This window comes from Oncorhynchus tshawytscha, linkage group LG01 (assembly GCF_018296145.1).
Source record: "Oncorhynchus tshawytscha isolate Ot180627B linkage group LG01, Otsh_v2.0, whole genome shotgun sequence".
Classification (NCBI taxonomy): domain Eukaryota; kingdom Metazoa; phylum Chordata; class Actinopteri; order Salmoniformes; family Salmonidae; genus Oncorhynchus; species Oncorhynchus tshawytscha.
This window is the reverse complement of record NC_056429.1, coordinates 16194015-16213473: the sequence shown is the minus strand read 5'-3', so window position 1 is coordinate 16213473 and position 19459 is coordinate 16194015. Positions and strand designations below refer to the sequence as shown.

At 45.0% G+C, this 19459-nt stretch overlaps 1 protein-coding gene across 1 annotated transcript in view; it reads left to right on the top strand.

Moving 5' to 3' along the window:
- The window catches only part of LOC121847261 (uncharacterized protein YBL113C-like), a 94542-nt gene extending 75630 nt beyond the window's left edge, over nucleotides 1-18912 (top strand). Inside the window, exon 6 of the mRNA XM_042327811.1 lies at nucleotides 18561-18912. Coding sequence (XP_042183745.1) covers nucleotides 18561-18912 — 352 coding nt within the window. The remainder of the gene's footprint in view (nucleotides 1-18560) is intronic.
- Nucleotides 18913-19459: the final 547 nt, after the last annotated feature.

Genomic DNA, 19459 nt, shown 5'->3' with positions numbered 1-19459 from the left:
ACAGGTGTACAGTGGACGGTATTGTGTGGAGCTAAGTGCTGCCATGTGCTGCCATCCCTCCCACCCTCCATCACGTCATGGCCACGCCAGACAAGGCCTGCCATTCAGCTCAGCCATCTTTGTTTAGCTGGCAAGGTCAGAAGGAAGAAGGCATGTAATGTACAGAACAGAGAGGAGAGGAGAGCCAGAGCCCACTCAGCCCAGAGCCATATGGAATAGAAAAGACCCAGTGGAGACAGAGAGGAGAGCCAGAGCCCACTCAGCCCAGAGCCATATGGAATAGAAAAGACCCAGTGGAGACAGAGAGGAGAGGCAGAGCCCACTCAGCCCAGAGCCATATGGAATAGAAAAGACCCAGTGGAGACAGAGAGGAGAGGCAGAGCCCATTCAGCCCAGAGCCATATGGAATAGAACAGACCCAGTGGAGACAGAGAGGAGAGGCAGAGCCCACTCAGCCCAGAGCCATATGGAATAGAAAAGACCTAGTGGAGACAGAGAGGAGAGGCAGAGCCCATTCAGCCCAGAGCCATATGGAATAGAAAAGACCCAGTGGAGACAGAGAGGAGAGGCAGAGCCCACTCAGCCCAGAGCCATATGGAATAGAAAAGACCCAGTGGAGACAGAGAGGAGAGGCAGAGCCCATTCAGCCCAGAGCCATATGGAATAGAAAAGACCCAGTGGAGACAGAGAGGAGAGGCAGAGCCCACTCAGCCCAGAGCCATATGGAATAGAAAAGACCCAGTGGAGACAGAGAGGAGAGCCAGAGCCCATTCAGCCCAGAGCCATATGGAAGTGGAGACAGAGAGGAGAGCCAGAAAAGAGCCCCAGTGGAGACAGAGAGGAGAGGCAGAGCCCACTCAGCCCAGAGCCATATGGAATAGAAAAGACCCAGTGGAGACAGAGAGGAGAGGCAGAGTTGAGCAGCCTGCCAGAGCCATTGTGTGGCTGGGCTTCGTGTGTCTGCTGCTGCTGCAGACTTCACTTAGAGGATCAGATTAACTCACAGATTGTCAGATCATTCCAATGTACAATTTACATTGAGCATAGAGCAGGTTTCGAATGGCTCCTTCTTGGGAGCTGAATCTCTAGAATGTCCATCCTCTAACAGGAAAGGCAGGATGCCCTTATGGAAAAACCAAATGATTTCACATATGTAAAATCACATGATATTTTACAAAGTTTCACAACTTTGTGGATGCAAATTTTCACATGAGATTTCACAGGTGATGCCCTGCAAACAAAGTCTTTATGATACACACACAGTGCTTTTAACATAAAGTATTTTCAACTTACATATTTAACATACATGACTACATTGTGTGTTTATTTATTGAATTATTATTATTCAACATGTCCTTACCTGGAGTTTGAACTTACAACCTCTTGGTTCACTGCAGTCCTATCTTCCTGCTATGCCACCATGTCTGTGGCAATAACTGGTTTCACTTTTATCCCTACACTTTGGACTTCAAATTCAACTTCAAGGGTTCCAAAAACACGTTTTCACATGATTTCACATGTGACATGTCACATGTACTGTAAAATGTCAAATGTGAAGTGTTCCAAAAAGTGTACGAAAAACAGTGGACTAGACTTCCCTCTGGTTAGGTTTTAGAGATCGTCCATGGACTAGGCTTTCTTATGGCTAGGTTTAAGAGATCATCCATGGACTAGGCTTTCTTATGGCTAGGTTTAAGAGATCATCCATGGACTAGGCTTTCTTATGGCTAGGTTTTAGAGATCATCCATGGACTAGGCTTTCTTATGGCTAGGTTTTAGAGATCATCCATGGACTAGACTTTCTTATGGCTAGGTTTAAGAGATCATCCATGGACTAGACTTTCTTATGGCTAGGTTTAAGAGATTATCCATGGACTAGACTTCCCTCTGGTTAGGTTTTAGAGATCGTCCATGGACTAGGCTTTCTTATGGCTAGGTTTAAGAGATCATCCATGGACTAGACTTTCTTATGGCTAGGTTTAAGAGATCATCCATGGACTAGACTTTCTTATGGCTAGGTTTAAGAGATTATCCATGGACTAGACTTTCTTATGGCTAGGTTTTAGAGATCATCCATGGACTAGACTTTCTTATGGCTAAGTTTTAGAGATCATCCATGGACTAGACTTTCTTATGGCTAGGTTTTAGAGATCGTCCATGGACTAGACTTTCTTATGGCTAGGTTTTAGAGATCATCCATGGACTAGACATTCTTATGGCTAGGTTTTAGAGATCATCCATGGACTAGACTTTCTTATGGCTAGGTTTTAGAGATCGTCCATGGACTAGACTTTCTTATGGCTAGGTTTTAGAGATCATCCATGGACTAGACTTTCTTATGGCTAGGTTTAAGAGATCATCCATGGACTAGACTTTCTTATGGCTAGGTTTAAGAGATCATCCATGGACTAGACTTTCTTATGGCTAGGTTTAAGACATTATCCATGGACTAGACTTTCTTATTGCTAGGTTTTAGAGATCGTCCATGGACTAGACTTTCTTATGTCTAGGTTTAAGACATTATCCATGGACTAGACTTTCTTATGGCTAGGTTTAAGACATTATCCATGGACTAGATTTTCTTATGGCTAGGTTTTAGAGATCATCCATGGACTAGACTTTCTTATGGCTAGGTTTAAGAGATTATCCATGGACTAGACTTTCTTATGGCTAGGTTTTAGAGATCATCCATGGACTAGACTTTCTTATGGCTAGGTTTTAGAGATCATCCATGGACTAGACTTTCTTATGGCTAGGTTTTAGAGATCATCCATGGACTAGACTTTCTTATGGCTAGGTTTTAGAGATCATCCATGGACTAGACTTTCTTATGGCTAGGTTTTAGAGATCGTCCATGGACTAGACTTTCTTATGGCTAGGTTTTAGAGATCATCCATGGACTAGACTTTCTTATGGCTAGGTTTTAGAGATCATCCATGGACTAGACTTTCTTATGGCTAGGTTTAAGAGATCATCCATGGACTAGACTTTCTTATGACTAGGTTTAAGTGATCATCCATGGACTAGACTTTCTTATGGCTAGGTTTAAGAGATCATCCATGGACTAGACTTTCTTATGGCTAGGTTTAAGAGATCGTCCATGGACTAGACTTTCTTATGACTAGGTTTTAGAGATCGTCCATGGACTAGTCTTTCTTATGGCTAGGTTTTAGAGATCATGCATGGACTAGACTTTCTTATGGCTAGGTTTTAGAGATCATCCATGGACTAGACTTTCTTATGGCTAGGTTTTAGAGATCATCCACGGACTAGACTTTCTTATGGCTAGGTTTTAGAGATCATCCATGGACTAGACTTTCTTATGGCTAGGTTTTAGAGATCATCCATGGACTAGACTTTCTTATCGCTAGGTTTTAGAGATCATCCATGGACTAGACTTTCTTATGGCTAGGTTTTAGAGATCATCCATGGACTAGACTTTCTTATGGCTAGGTTTAAGAGATCATCCATGGACTAGACTTTCTTATGGCTAGGTTTAAGAGATCATCCATGGACTAGACTTTCTTATGGCTAGGTTTAAGAGATCATCCATGGACTAGACTTTCTTATGGCTAGGTTTTAGAGATCATCCATGGACTAGACTTTCCTACCTACAGTATTGATGAGTTTTGCCGTAGATCAATTTGTTGTCATGTTGAAACAGCCATTGACTAGACTCCAGTGGAGGACGCCTCACAATAATGGCTTGAATGGAGCAAATGGAAATGCTTCAAACACATGGAAACCATGTTTGCTGTATTTGACACCCTTCCACTCAAGCCATTACCTCGAGCCCATCCTCCCCAATTCAGGTGCCACTAACCTCCTGTGCTAGACTCACTTCATCCCTTTCACGTGTTGAGCCGTGCTTTCAGATATTAACAGTTGTTCCACATATCAAATCAAACATATGTGTGACTGATGGTGATGACTGTTTCCGTTAATCATCTCCAAAGTGTGGCTGTTGTCTGGTCACTTAAAGCGTAAAGCACCCTGGTATCATGCTTTTCCCACTCCCAATCTGGCATAGTGTGTTTCTATGGAGCGGGTACCATCTGGCTCTGCCGTGCCCCAGTCAGAGTGCTCAGTCATGGGGTTAAACAGAGCAGCAGAGGGGGGCCAGCCAGCCAGGCAGAGCCACCGTGAGGCTTTGAACCCACAGAGAGATATTTGGTGAAATACCAGTGTGCCATCATCACCATCATCAATACCAGTGTTGCCACAAGAAAAGGGCAACCAGTGAAGAACAAACACCATTGTAAATCCAACCCACATTTATATTTATTTATTGTCCCTTTTGTACTTTAACTATTTGCACATAATATGACATTTGTAATGTATTTATTCTATTGGAACTTTTGTGAGTGTAATGTTTACTGTTAATAAATTTGTATTGTTTATTTCACTTTTGTTTATTATCTAGTTCACTTGCTTTGGCAATGTTAACATGTGTTTCCTATGCCAATAAGCCCTTAAATTGAATTGAATTGAGAGAGAAACACCAAATTGAAACTCTGCATGCAGAATTCTGCAGAAATATCCTCAATGTACAATGTAAAACACCAAATAATGCATGCAGAGCAGAATTAGGCTGATACCTGCTAATGATCAAAATCTAGAAAAGAGACGTTGAATTCTACAACCACCTAAAAGGAAGTGATTCCCAAATAAATAATAAAGCCATCACCTACAGAGAGATGAACCTGGAGAAGAGTTCCCTAAGCAAGCTGGTCCTGGGGCTCTGTTCACACAAACAGACCCCACAGAGCCCCAGGACAGAAACACAATTAGGCCCAACCAGATTATGAGAAAACAAAAAGATAATTACTTGACACATTGGAAAGAATTAACAAAAAAACAGCAAACTAGAATGCTATTTGACCCTAAACAGAGAGTTCACAGTTGCAGAATACCTGTCCACTGTGACTGACTCAAACTTAAGGAAATCCTTAACTATGTACAGACTCAGTGAGCATAGCCTTGCTATTGGGAAAGGCTGCCATTAGGCAGACCAGGCTATCAAGAGAAGACAGGCTATGTGCACACTGACCACAAAATGAGGTGGAAACTGAGCTGCACTTCCTAACCTCCTGCCAAATTTATGACCATATTAGAGACACATATTTCCCTCAGATTACACAGATCCACAAAGAAATCGAAGACAAACCCAATGTTGATAAACTCCCATATCTACTGGGTGACATCACAGCAGCAATATTTGTGACCTGTTGCCACAAGAAAAGGGCAACCAGTGAAGAACAAACACCATTGTAAATACAACCCATATTTATGTTGATTTATTTTCCCTTTTGTACTTTAACTATGTGCACATTGTTACAACACATATATCATTATATTATTTATTATTTTGGAACTTCTGTGAGTGTAATACTGTTAATTTATATTGTTTATTTCACTTTTGTTTATTATCTACTTCACTTGCTTTGGTAATGTTAACATATGTTTCCCTTGCAAATAAAGCCCTGAAATTGAATTGAATAGAGAGGGAGAGAGAGAAAGAGAAAGAGAAAGAGAGAGAGAGAGAGAGAGAGAGAGAGAAGGGCATGGGGGGAGTGGGTGTCTGTGCCAGCAGGCCAGCAGGCCAGCCACAGAGAGGGGCCTTGGCAGTGTGGTGGGCTGGGGCTAGGCAGCGGGGGAGAGGGTGTTAACTCTTTATGTGGATGAATGGCTGAATGGAGGAGGAGGGTTGAAACACTAGCCCCCAGTGGATCCTGTGTGTTCTGCCGGACCAGGGGTCCCCACCGACAGCTACCATCAATCACCACATAGAGGAGTCCTGTTCACCATATGGCCAGTGGCCATATAGAAATTGCCCTGATCCCTGTTCAAGGTCCCGTCATTGCATATGTTTCCAGGCATCTTTTATAGATGCTGCTGCTGTTGATGCACGTGTGTAAGTGTGTGTGCGTGCGTTGCCACCGGATACCGTTGGTGAAGGCAGGGCTAGTATTACAGGTTGGCCTGAGAGTCAGCAGGTCAGGGTTGAGTTACATACGCTGGGGGATGGAAGAGACATCCAGGTTTCAGCTGTCTACCATGTTACTGTATTTTTAAACCCCTGACAGCCAATCTACATCCCCAATCAGTCAGGACAAGAGTGAAAATACACATCATTAGGGACTTGAGGAGCAGCCAATGTTAATTTGTACAGGCTTCACAAAGTAATTTACCACGGACACCCAACCATCAGTCTTTCCTCTTTCTTCCTCATATTGCCTGTTTCTTACATGAGACATATAAAACAAAAAGCATTGTAATTGAATTAGACAAGTGTGTTTGAAAGTCAGCTCTAACTAGGAGAGGAAATACGAGTTTCTACAGATCCCTCTGCATTCAGGTCATAAACATTAACAAAAAACACATTGTTCTCTCTCGACCTCTCTTTACAGAGAGAGAGACACACTTTCTGTTTGATATATAATGTGAGAAAGAGCCAACAGCAAAACAAGGAAACATCTGGGTTATTCATCTTTTAAAATGGAGAAAACAGTACCAGCCTGGTGGAGAATGGGAGCCTTGTGACTGTCTGAATACTGCTAAATGGACAGCCTGAATGGACCATAGATAATGATAATGATCCATGCTAGGCACTATGCTTATTAATATGGACTCCCGGGTGGCGCACCAGTCTAAGACACTGAATTTCAATGCTAGAGGTGTCACTATAGACCCTGGTTCAATTCCAGGTGCTTTCATAACCGGCCGTGGTTGGTAGTTCGATCGGGCGGCGCCCAGTGTCCTTAAGTTTGGCCGTAATTGTAAATAAGAGTTTGTTCTTAACTGACTTGCCTAGTTAAATAAATGTAAAATATTATATTGAAGTGTCTTTAATTCAGACTCTGGTTTCAGATTGGCTCGTTGTGGAAGGGATAGGATGGGAGGTCAAAACAGTACAGTGAGAGAGCGTCAGGCTTTCCACTAGTGTTTGGCTGGACTCAGCTATGAATCATCCTGGCCGATGCATCATTGAAGGAGCTATTTTAGGGGAGCTGGACTAAAACCAAACCTTGGGGGTACGAGGATGGGGAGTAGGGGAGTTCAGAGGGATGGGGCTGGAACATGGGGTTAGGGTTAGTAAGGGAGTTCAGAGGGATGGGGCTGGAACATGGGGTTAGGGTTAGTAAGGGAGTTCAGAGGGATGGGGCTGGAACATGGGGTTAGGGTTAGTAAGGGAGTTAGCGGGATGGGGCTGGAACATGGAGTTAGGGTTAGTAAGGGAGTTCAGAGGGATGGGGCTGGAACATGGGGTTAGGGTTAGTAAGGGAGTTCAGAGGGATGGGGCTGGAACATGGGGTTAGGGTTAGTAAGGGAGTTCAGAGGGATGGGGCTGGAACATGGGGTTAGGGTTAGTAAGGGAGTTAGCGGGATGGGGCTGGAACATGGGGTTAGGGTTAGTAAGGGAGTTCAGAGGGATGGGGCTGGAACATGGGGTTAGGGTTAGTAAGGGAGTTCAGAGGGATGGGGCTGGAACATGGGGTTAGGGTTAGTAAGGGAAGTTGGTGGGATGAGGATGGAACATGGGGTTAGGGTTAGTAAGGGAGTTGGTGGGATGGGGCTGGAACATGGGGTTAGGATTAGTAAGGGAGTTGGAGGGATGGGGATGGGGCTGGATGTGGGGTTAGGGTTAGTAAGGGAGTTCAGGGGGATGGGGCTGGAACATGGGGTTAGGGTTAGTAAAGGAGTTCAGGGGGATGGGGCTGGAACATGGGGTTAGGGTTAGTAAGGGAGTTCAGGGGGATGGGGCTGGAACATGGGGTTAGGGTTAGTAAAGGAGTTCAGGGGATGGGGCTGGAACATGGGGTTAGGGTTAGTAAAGGAGTTCAGGGGGATGGGGCTGGAACATGGGGTTAGGGTTAGTAAAGGGGTTCAGGGGGATGGGGCTGGAACATGGGGTTAGGATTAGTATGGGAGTTCAGGGGGATGGGGCTGGAACATGGGGTTAGGGTTAGTAAAGGAGTTCAGGGGGATGGGGCTGGAACATGCGGTTAGGGTTAGTAAGGGAGTTGGAGGGATGGGGGTGGGGCCGGAACATGGGGTTAGGGTTAGTAAGGGAGTTCCGGGGATGGGGCTGGAACATGGGGTTAGGGTTAGTAAGGAGTTGGAGGGATGGGGGTGGGGCCGGAACATGGGGTTAGGGTTAGTAAGGGAGTTCAGGGGGATGGGGCTGGAACATGGGGTTAGGGTTAGTAAAGGAGTTCAGGGGGATGGGGCTGGAACATGGGGTTAGGGTTAGTAAAGGAGTTCAGGGGGATGGGGCTGGAACATGGGGTTAGGGTTAGTAAAGGAGTTCTGGGGGATGGGGCTGGAACATTGGGTTAGGGTAGGTAAAGGAGTTCAGGGGGATGGGGCTGGAACATGGGGTTAGGGTTAGTAAAGGAGTTCAGGGGGATGGGGCTGGAACATGGGGTTAGGGTTAGTAAAGGAGTTCTGGGGGATGGGGCTGGAACATTGGGTTAGGGTAGGTAAAGGAGTTCAGGGGATGGGGCTGGAACATGGGGTTAGGGTTAGTAAAGGAGTTCAGGGGGATGGGGCTGGAACATGGGGTTAGGGTTAGTAAGGGAGTTCAGGGGGATGGGGCTGGAACATGGGGTTAGGGTTAGTAAGGGAGTTCAGGAGGATGGGGCTGGAATATGGGGCATTGCTCTAGGCCTGGATGAGTGAGTGTGGCAGATTGTTTCTGGAATATCTGCTCACCAGAGGACACACAGAACATCCAGGGGACCTCACCATGCTATCCCTGGAGTGTTGGGCTGCAGGTGTCACATACACACAGCAGGGATGATCCACACACACTATATTGATAATGCCTGGGGCCAAAGGGCACACTGCGCCATCTGTTCTGGAGCTGATGACAGTTAGACAACTGATGACAGAACAACTTACAATTTACAGATGTATTTTAGTGTTTGCATTAGTGTATATTTGATATGTTTGGCTATTTGTCATATGACTGTGTCATTTAAAGAAAACAAATATGCAGTGGTTGTGTTTTGTCATTGATGTTGGCTACATTTCTCAGGAACTAGAGTACCATATTCCCAGGTACTGGATTGACTGTAGACGACAGGTCTCAGTCAGCCTGCCTCAGGCCTAGTGCAGAGAGATGAGCTGGTCTGAGTGCAGAGAGATGAGCTGGTCTGAGTGCAGAGAAAGACAAACAGAGTGGCGTGGGGAAAAGGGGGACAGGCCGAGCAGCACTGGGGCTCTCTTGGAGTCTGCTTGAGGTGGGAAGCAGGCTTGTGAACTGTGTTAAAGCCAGAGCTGCCCCATTGGGAGGGAGTTTTCCACTCAGACGGACTGGCATTTTTATTTCACCTTTATTTAACCAGGTAGGCCAGTTGAGAACAAGTTCTCATTTGCAACTGCGACCTGGCCAAGATAAAGCATAGCAGTGTGAGCAGACAACACAGAGTTACACATGGAATAAACAATTAACAAGTCAATAACACAGTAGAAAACAAAGGGGGGAGTCTATATACAATGTGTGCAAAAGGCATGAGGAGGTAGGCAAATAATTACAATTTTGCAGATTAACACTGGAATGATAAATGATCAGATGGTCATGTACAGGTAGAGATATTGGTGTGCAAAAGAGCAAGTAAATAAATAAAAACAGTATGGGGATGAGGTAGGTGAAAATGGGTGGGCTATTTACCAATAGACTATGTACAGCAGCAGCGATCGGTTAGCTGCTCAGATAGCTGATGTTTGAAGTTGGTGAGGGAGATAAAAGTCTCCAACTTCAGCGATTTTTGCAATTCGTTCCAGTCACAGGCAGCAGAGTACTGGAACGAAAGGCGGCCAAATGAGGTGTTGGCTTTAGGGATGATCAGTGAGATACACCTGCTGGAGCGCGTGCTACGGGTGGGTGTTGCCATCGTGACCAGTGAACTGAGATAAGGCGGAGCTTTACCTAGCATGGACTTGTAGATGACCTGGAGCCAGTGGGTCTGGCGACGAATATGTAACGAGGGCCAGCCGACCAGAGCATACAGGTCGCAGTGGTGGGTGGTATAAGGTGCTTTAGTGACAAAACGGATGGCACTGTGATAGACTGCATCCAGTTTGCTGAGTAGAGTGTTGGAAGCCATTTTGTAGATGACATCGCCGAAGTCGAGGATCGGAAGGATAGTCAGTTTTACTAGGGTAAGCTTGGCGGCGTGAGTGAAGGAGGCTTTGTTGCGGAATAGAAAGCCGACTCTTGATTTGATTTTCGATTGGAGATGTTTGATATGAGTCTGGAAGGAGAGTTTGCAGTCTAGCCAGACACCTAGGTACTTATAGATGTCCACATATTCAAGGTCGGAACCATCCAGGGTGGTGATGCTAGTCGGGCATGCGGGTGCAGGCAGCGATCGGTTGAAAAGCATGCATTTGGTTTTACTAGCGTTTAAGAGCAGTTGGAGGCCACGGAAGGAGTGTTGTATGGCATTATGGGGGTCAGTGTGAACCGCACTCCAAACACGGACCCACACATCCACACTCACTCGTGGACACACACACACACACACACACACACACACACACATACCAAAACCGGCCTGTGTAAGTAGGAAGGCCAGTGGCTGTTGGCTGCCACATCAAGCCTTCGGCAGGCAGGCAGCTCGTTCCTCACGGCTCCAAGCTCCTTTATGAATGTCCTGTCTTATGAATGTCCTGTCTTATTAATGTCCTGACTTATTAATGTCCTGTCTTCAGTATACTGTATTAGAGGGGCTTTTTTGTCTCTGAGCAGGGGAAGCTGGTGGACACTGCACAGCTAATGCAAGGAGAGTCTGTGTGAGTGCACACAAGTATTATGCGGACCAGGCATGGTGATCTCCAGAATGTGTCTGTCCTGCTTCTCTCAGACACTGCCTGTCCATAAATATATCTGTGCAGCTGGGCTCATCATGGCCTCTGGGCTGCTTTAATAAGGAAACAGAGATATCTGGAGAGTTTCTGTCTCACGCCAGAAGGCAGTTGAGTGGCCTGAGCGCCTCTTGTCTCTTGTCTTTCTGTCTCTCTGTTTCAGTCTCTCTCTGTCTCTGCTTCTGTCTCTCTCTGTTTCTGTCTCTCTGTTTCTGTCTCTGTTTCTGTCTGTCTGTTTCCGTCTCTCTCAGTTCCTGTCTCTCTCTGTCTCTGTTTCTGTCTCTCTCTGTTTCTGTTTCTGTCTCTCTCTGTTTCTGTCTATCTGTTTCTGTCTCTCTGTCTCTGTTTCTGTCTCTCTCTGTCTCTGCTTCTGTCTCTCTCTGTTTCTGTCTCTCTGTTTCTGTCTGTGTTTCTGTCTGTCTGTTTCTGTCTCTCTCTGTTTCTGTCTCTCTCTGTTTCTGTCTCTCTCTGTTTCTGTCTCTCTCTGTTTCTGTCTCTCTCTGTTTCTGTTTCTGTCTCTCTGTTTCTGTCTCTCTCTGTCTCTGCTTCTGTCTCTCTGTTTCTGTCTCTGTTTCTGTCTCTGTTTCTGTCTCTGTTTCTGTCTCTCTCTGTCTCTGCTTCTGTCTCTCTGTTTCTGTCTCTGTTTCTGTCTCTGTTTCTGTCTCTGTTTCTGTCTCTCTCTGTCTCTGCTTCTGTCTCTCTCTGTTTCTGTCTCTCTGTTTCTGTCTGTGTTTCTGTCTGTCTGTTTCTGTCTCTCTCTGTTTCTGTCTCTCTCTGTTTCTGTCTCTCTCTGTTTCTGTCTCTCTCTGTTTCTGTTTCTGTCTCTCTGTTTCTGTCTCTCTCTGTCTCTGCTTCTGTCTCTCTGTTTCTGTCTCTGTTTCTGTCTCTGTTTCTGTCTCTGTTTCTGTCTCTCTCTGTCTCTGCTTCTGTCTCTCTGTTTCTGTCTCTGTCTCTGTCTCTGCTTCTGTCTCTGTTTCTGTCTCTCTGTTTCTGTTTCTGTCTGTCTGTTTCTGTCTCTCTGTTTCTGTTTCTGTCTGTCTGTTTCTGTCTCTCTCTGTTTCTGTTTCTGTCTCTCTCTGTTTCTGTTTCTCTCTGTTTCTGTCTCTCTCTGTTTCTGTCTCTGTTTCTATCTCTCTGTTTCTGTCTCTGTTTCTGTTTCTGTCTTTGTTTCTGTCTCTGTCTCTGTTTCTGTCTTTGTTTCTGTCTCTGTCTCTGTCTCTGTTTCTGTTTCTGTCTTTGTTTCTGTCTCTGTCTCTGTTTCTGTTTCTGTCTTTGTTTCTGTCTCTGTCTCTGTTTCTGTTTCTGTCTTTGTTTCTATCTCTGTCTCTGTTTCTGTCTCTCTCTGTTTCTGTTTCTGTCTCTCTCTCTCTTTCTGTTTCTGTCTCTCTGTTTCTGTTTCTGTCTCTCTCTCTGTTTCTGTCTCTGTTTCTGTTTCTGTCTCTAATCATCATTGTGGTTGGCTTTATTCATGCCTAGACCCAAAACTCTAGTTTACCTTAGCAACAATACCTAATTAGCTACAATAACTTCCACAGTGCAAAGTGGTCCCAGTCTCATAAAGGCAGGGGAAATGGACTCTCTGGTCCCAGGGACAATATCTCCCATGTGCAGAAATAATGAGGACACATCCTGTCACACGGTGACTCCCATAGCCACACCAGCCAGCAGGGTCAGCTCTGGCTGTGACCTGCTGCCTCTGTGTTAACGCTGTGCAAGCTAGGTGACACTGGTGACAGGGAGGGAGGGACACACACTGCCATCTAGCATCCCTAGCTGCCAGCCAGTTCAGGCCACACTGACTCTGACCAGAGATACTGGATATAATGACGAGATGCTTGAGTCTCCACCCTATCAATGGGATTGGTTGTCGACAGGGCGGAACGCCCCACCCCCCTCCTGGCACACCATCATTTCTTTAAACAAATTAGTGCATCAAGATGCAATTCGATGCATGGTCAATTTACTGTTGAAGAAGAAGTATCTTTTTAATAAAGCCATAATAACGTTTGCCATAGCAGGATCTGAAAGAAATCTGCCTTTTAAAAATACATTTCATGCAATTCTATGTAACTTACATGACAGAAGACATTAGCTGAATCTTCTTGACAAACTGACATCAATGTGGTCTTGAATTCAAACAAACAATAGCCCAGGCCAATGACGCGACACACAGATTGTACAATATTGTACAATACAGACACACTGTATAAACAGTACCAGTCAAATGTTTGAACACACCTACACATTCAAGGGTTTTTCTTTATTTTGACTCTTTTCTACATTGTAGAATAATAGTGAAAACATCAAAACTATGAAACAACACATGGAATCATGTAGTAACCAAAAAAGTGTTAAACAAATCAAATATATGTGTCACGCCCTGGTCTAAGTATTTTGTGTTTTTCTTCATGTATTGGGTCAGGCCAGGGTGTGGCATGGGGTTTTTGTATTGTGGTGTGTTTTTGTCTTGGGGTTTTGGTGTGTATGTATTGGGATTGTAGCTAGTGGGGTTATCTAGCAAAGTCTATGGCTGTCTGGAGTGGTTCTCAATCAGAGGCAGGTGTTTATCGTTGTCTCTGATTGGGAACCATATTTAGGCAGCCATATTCTTTGAGTTTGTCGTGGGTGATTGTCCTTAGTGTCTTCGTTCCTGTCGCGGTGTTAGTTGACACAAGTATAGGCTGTTTCGGTTTTCGTTACGTTTATTTGTTTTGTAGTGTTTGTATTTGATTCGTGTTTACGTTTTGTTGATTAAACATGGATCGCAATCTACACGCTGCATTTTGGTCCGACTATCCTTCACACCTAGAAAACCGTAACAATATGTTATATTTGAGATTCTTCAAAGTAGCCACCCTTTGGCTTGATGACAGCTTAGCACACTCTTGGCATTCTCTCAACAAGCTTCATGAGGTAGTCACCTGGAATGCATTTCAATTAACAGGTGTGCCTTGGTAAAAGTTAATTTGTGGAATTTCTTTCCTTCTTAATGCGTTTGAGCCAATCAGTTGTGTTGTGACAAGGTAGGGTTGGTATAACAGAAGATAGCCTTATTTGGTAAAACACCAAGTCCATATTATGGCAAGATCAGCTCAAATAAGCAAAGAGAAACGACAGTCCATCATTACTTTAAGGTCAGTCAATATGGAAAATTTCAAGAACTTTGAACGTTTTTTCAGTGCAGTCGCAAAAACCATCAAGTGCTATGATGAAACTGGCTCTCATGAGGACCGCCACAGGAAAGGAAGACCCAGAGTTACCTATACTGCAGAGGATAAGTTCATTAGAGTTACCAGCCTCAGAAATTGCAGCCCAAATAAATGCTTCACAGAGTTCAAGTAATAGACACATCACAACATCAACTGTTCCGAGGAGACTGTGTGAATCAAGCCTTCATAGTCAAATTGCTGCAAAGAAACCACTACTGAAGGACACCAATAATAAGAAGAGACTTGCTTGTGCCAAGAAACACAAGCAATGGACATTCGATCGGTGGAAATCTGTCCTTTGGTCCAAATTTGAGATTATTGGTTCCAACCGCTGTGTCTTTGTGAGACTCAGAGTAGGTGAACGGATGATCTCCTAGTGTGGTTCCCACCGTGAAGCATGGAGGAGGAGGAGGAGGTGTGGGGGTGCTTTGCTGGTGACATTGTCAGTAATTTATTTAGAATTTAAGTGCTCACTTAACTGGCAAGGCTACCAAAGCATTCTGCAGCGATACGCCATCCCATCTGATTTGCGCTTAGTAGGACTCTTTTGTTTTTCAACAGGACAATAACCCAAAACACCTCCAGGCTGTGTAAGGGCTATTAGACCAAGAAGGAGAGTGATGGAGTGAGGCATCAGATGACCTGGCCTCCACAATCACCTGAACTCAACCCAATTGAGATGGTTTGGGTTGAGTTGGACCGCAGAGTGAAGGTAAACCAGCCAACAAGTGCTTAGCATATGTGGGAACTCCTTCAAGACTGTTGCAAAATCATTACAGGTGAAGCTGGTTGAGAGAAAGCCAAGTGTGCAAAGCTGTCAAGGCAAAGCGTGGCTACTTTGAAGAATCTAAAATCTAAAATATATTTGGATTTGTTTAGCACTTTTTGGTTACTAAATTATTCTATATGTGTTATTTCATAGTTTTGATGTCTTCACTATTATTCTACTATTCTGTAGAAAATAGTATGTGTCCAAACTCTTGACTGGTGCTGTATATACCAAATATACTGTTTATCATAGGCTACAGTAGGCTACCTAACACTGACTAACGCAATGATGAAGATGAGGTCATAGGCTACTCACAGTGATAGGCTATAGCCATGACAAGCGCATCAGCTATCTCAAGATGAGCTACTTTGAAAAACAGTGCTGCTCATAGCTACAAATACTAACAAAACATGTGTTTCTATTTGTTCTACAGACAGATTAGTCTTCTCTTTTCAGCAGTAGGCATTTGTTTTTCAAACTGTATGTTTTTCCCCACGATTGTATTTTTAAATCTGTAAAACTTCTCCGGCATCCATTGCTAGTGTACCCACGAGTTTAACAGTCAAATTGCCAGGGTAAGAGGTTACAAACCCCTTCTATGGATTATATGTCTATGGCCACAATGCAACAAGGTGTATATTTGACGCAACTGCTACCCTAACTACGGCCTTCTCAACTGTAGGTATACCGGTAACTGCCAAAATAAAGGAAACACTTGAGTAAACGAAGTATACAAAGTATATGTTATGGTGTGGGGTGCATTTTCCTGGCATGGTTTAGGTCCACTTGTAAGAATCTATAGAATCACTTGTAGAATCTATACCAATGTGCATTGAAGCTGTTCTGGCAGCTGGCGTAGACGTACTACCATATTCTCTAAATCGACATTGGAGGCGGCTTATGGTAGAGAAATTGGTATTAAATTCTCTGGCAACATCAGCTCTGGTGGACATTCCTGCAGTCAGTATGCCAATTGCACACTCCCTCAACTTGAGACATCTGTGGCATTGTGTTGTGTGACCAACGACTGGCCTTTTATTTTAAGGTGCATCTGTGTAATGATCATTCTGTTTAATCAACTTCTTGATATGCCACATCTGTCAGATGGTTGGATTATCTTGGCAAAGGAGAAATGCTAACAAATAGGGATGTCAACAAATTTCTGCACAAAGAGAGAAATACACTTTTTTGTGTATGGAACATTTCTGGGATCTTTTATTTCAGCTCATGAAACATTGGACCAGTACTTATGTAACAGTTTTCTTGACTTGAAGGAGAGGCGGACCAAAATGCAGCGTGGTTTCTATTCATAGTTCTTTAATGAAGAAAACTATACATGAACAGACTAACAAGAAAACCTCAAACAGCCCTATCTGGTGCAAACACAGAGACAGGAACAATCACCCACAAACCCCAACATCAAACAGGCTACCTAAATATGGTTCCCAATCAGAGACAATGACTAACACCTGCCTCTGATTGAGAACCATATCAGGCCAAACACAGAAACAGACAAACTAGACACACAACATAGAATGCCCACTCAGATCACACCCTGACCAAACAAAACATAGAAACATACAAAGCAAACTATGGTCAGGGTGTGACAACTTAACATGTTGGGTTTATATTTTTGTTCAGTGTAATTACTCTGAGTGTGACTGTTTTGTCTAGGCTTCCTTAAATTAAACCAGGAAGAAAATGAATCCCAATAACAAATCACATCCCATACACAGTCTCCTCCCTTGGCTCTGCCCTCAGAGATTGACCTACGTGCACTAAACTAGGAGATAACCAAAGGCACATATGTCTTGCATTTAGACATTAAAGCCCAACTATTATGAGATTAAATCAGGAACTTGTGATATTCTGTTAGAATCTTGGCTCTGTTGTAGTCTCAGTCACGCAGATGGACTTTAAAGTGCTCCGATGCTATTGCACCAGCAGGCCTCTTTGCAAATGCGTAATTACAGAGGATGAAAAGGCCTGCTGCTTTCCCCTGCGTCCTCCTACCTTGAAGGTCAACCAGGATAACGCATTGAGGCAGTTAGAGATGGATCTGCTACGCTACCGTCTGTTTATCAGCCATCTAGACTCTAAGAACAATGGGTCTATAGTGGAAGCTTGGGAGGGAGGTTTGGGCAGAAAGCATAAATGTAACACCCCCCCATTTAGATAAGTTGGCAGTGGATAGCCGCATTTCAACACTAAACCAGCATTTACGTGGGTTTTGCAGAGCAAATGTTTTTTTTTACTTCTTGGTTTCTAATTGGGGTTGCTATGCTTGACTGGCGGACAACAGGTTGACTGGCAGTCAGATTTAACCATTTAATAGTTTTTTATATGAGAAATGTGGAGTCATGTGGTGAATTACCATAAAAGCTGTGCAGGGTCCTGCAGTGAGTATCAGTATGCAGTGATATCTGTATGCTGTACCAGGGCCCCTACTGATTAGTGATATCATTACCCTGCACCAGGGCCCCTACTGATTAGTGATATCATTACCCTGCACCAGGGACCCCTTCTGATGAGTGGGGGACTGTAAAAGGCATTTTATTATGTGGCGAATATTGTTACACTTACAATAAACATCAAAAGACAGGACAGAAACCTGCAACAGGTTAGTGCACTTAGCGCTGAGTGGTCGTATGTGAGTGCACTTGCACGCGTGTCCATGTGTTTTTGGGACATGGGATGTGGAGCGTGGTCGTCAATTTGTGTGTGTGTGTATTCATTGGAACGGGGAATGGAGAGCGTATGCGACTGTGTGTGTTTGCTGTGTGCTGTGAGCTGTGTCAGGTTACACACAGCGAGCTCAGCTCCATCTCTCCCTGTGGAGTCTCCTCGGCGCTGGCCCTACAGGTGGCTTATATTTAGCTAGGGCCCATGGCGATAAGGAGCGTGCGTCCTCACTAAGTGTTCCCTGTCATGTCCGCCAATTAGGTGATGAACGGCCTGCGGGCCTAACTGTGAAGGCCCGCACCCTAATGACCTGCCTGTGTGTGTATGTGCGTGTGCGTGTGCGTGTGTGTGTGTGTGTGTGTGTGTGTGTGTGTGTGTGTGTGTGTGTGTGTGTGTGTGCTGCCTGCGTGACTGACTACACTTAATGAAGGGCTTCAGAGCCAGGGGACCGCATGTCAACCATCCAGCCAGCGCCCAGGACACGAACGCACAAACACGCACACACACACACACACACACACACACACACACACACACACACACACACACACACACACACACACACACACACACACACACACACACACACACACACACGTCCTCCCCCACATCTGGGAGCTGTAAATCTCTCAACGCCACTGCTGCTCTCCTCTTCCCCTTCTCCTCTCCCCCTTGTCCTCTCTTCCCCTTGTCCTCTCTTCCCCTTGTCCTCTCCTCCCCTTGTCCTCTCCTCCCCTTGTCCTACCCCTTGTCCTACCCCATCCTCCCCCTTCTCCTCTCCTTTCCTCCCTTCCCCTCTCCCACCTTCTCTTCTCCTCTATTACCTACTCTCATTTCATTATTCCCCCTTTTTCCTTTCATCACCAACACCAGCACCCATATCAGCACCAATACCAGCACCGCCAACACAAGCACCAAACACAGCACCAACACCAGCACTGCCAACACCAACACCAGCACCAACACAAATACCAGCACCAACGCCAGCACTAATACCAGAACCAACACCAACAACACTAAACTAACAGCACCATCACGACCAACACCAGAGCCAGCACCAATACCAGCAGCAACACCTGCACTAACACCAACACCAGCACCACCACTAATAATAGTACCAACAACACCAGCACTACCACCAATACCAGCACCAACACCAGTACCAACAACATTCACAGAACCTGCACCAACACCAGCACAAACACCAGCACCAACACCAGAACAAGCACCAACAACACCAATAACAGCACTAACACTAGTACCAACAACATCTACAGAACCTGCACCAACACCAGCACAAACACCAGAACCAACACCAGGAACACAAGAACCATCACCAGTACCAGCACCACTTGGAGCCAGCATTGGACCTGTCACTGATCCCTACACTATAACTTTCAAATAAATAGCCACAGTGAAACATCCACTTACTGGGCATTAACCCTATCCAGCTGGCTCTCTCTCCAGTCTCCACTGAGCTTACCTCTCTGTAGGGGTAAATGTATTTGGAAAGTAAACCAGTGATCTCTCCAGCAGAGTATTTTCCTTCTCTGTTCCTTCATTTATGTTTAATTGTTATGAGGAGCATGTGTGTTTATACGCAAGCTGCTGAGAGTTTGGGTGTTGCGGTTTATGAGCAATTTAGTCATGCCGTGGAGATGGTCGTTCCGTTGGCGTTTTCATTTGCTCATTTCTCCTTTTCCCTCGCACGCTACTCCAATAATACTGGGCCGTTGTCTTTAACAGATTTTCCTGTGTGGCCGTATTGGTCTGCATCCCCAAACTGGCACCCTATTCCCTACACAGTGCACCACTTTTGACCAGGGCCCATAGGGCTGTAGCGCACTATAGGAAATAGGGTGCCATTTGGGACCGGCCCTTTGGGACCGATGCGCTCCTCTCCTCCAGAGTCATACTGAAGTCATGC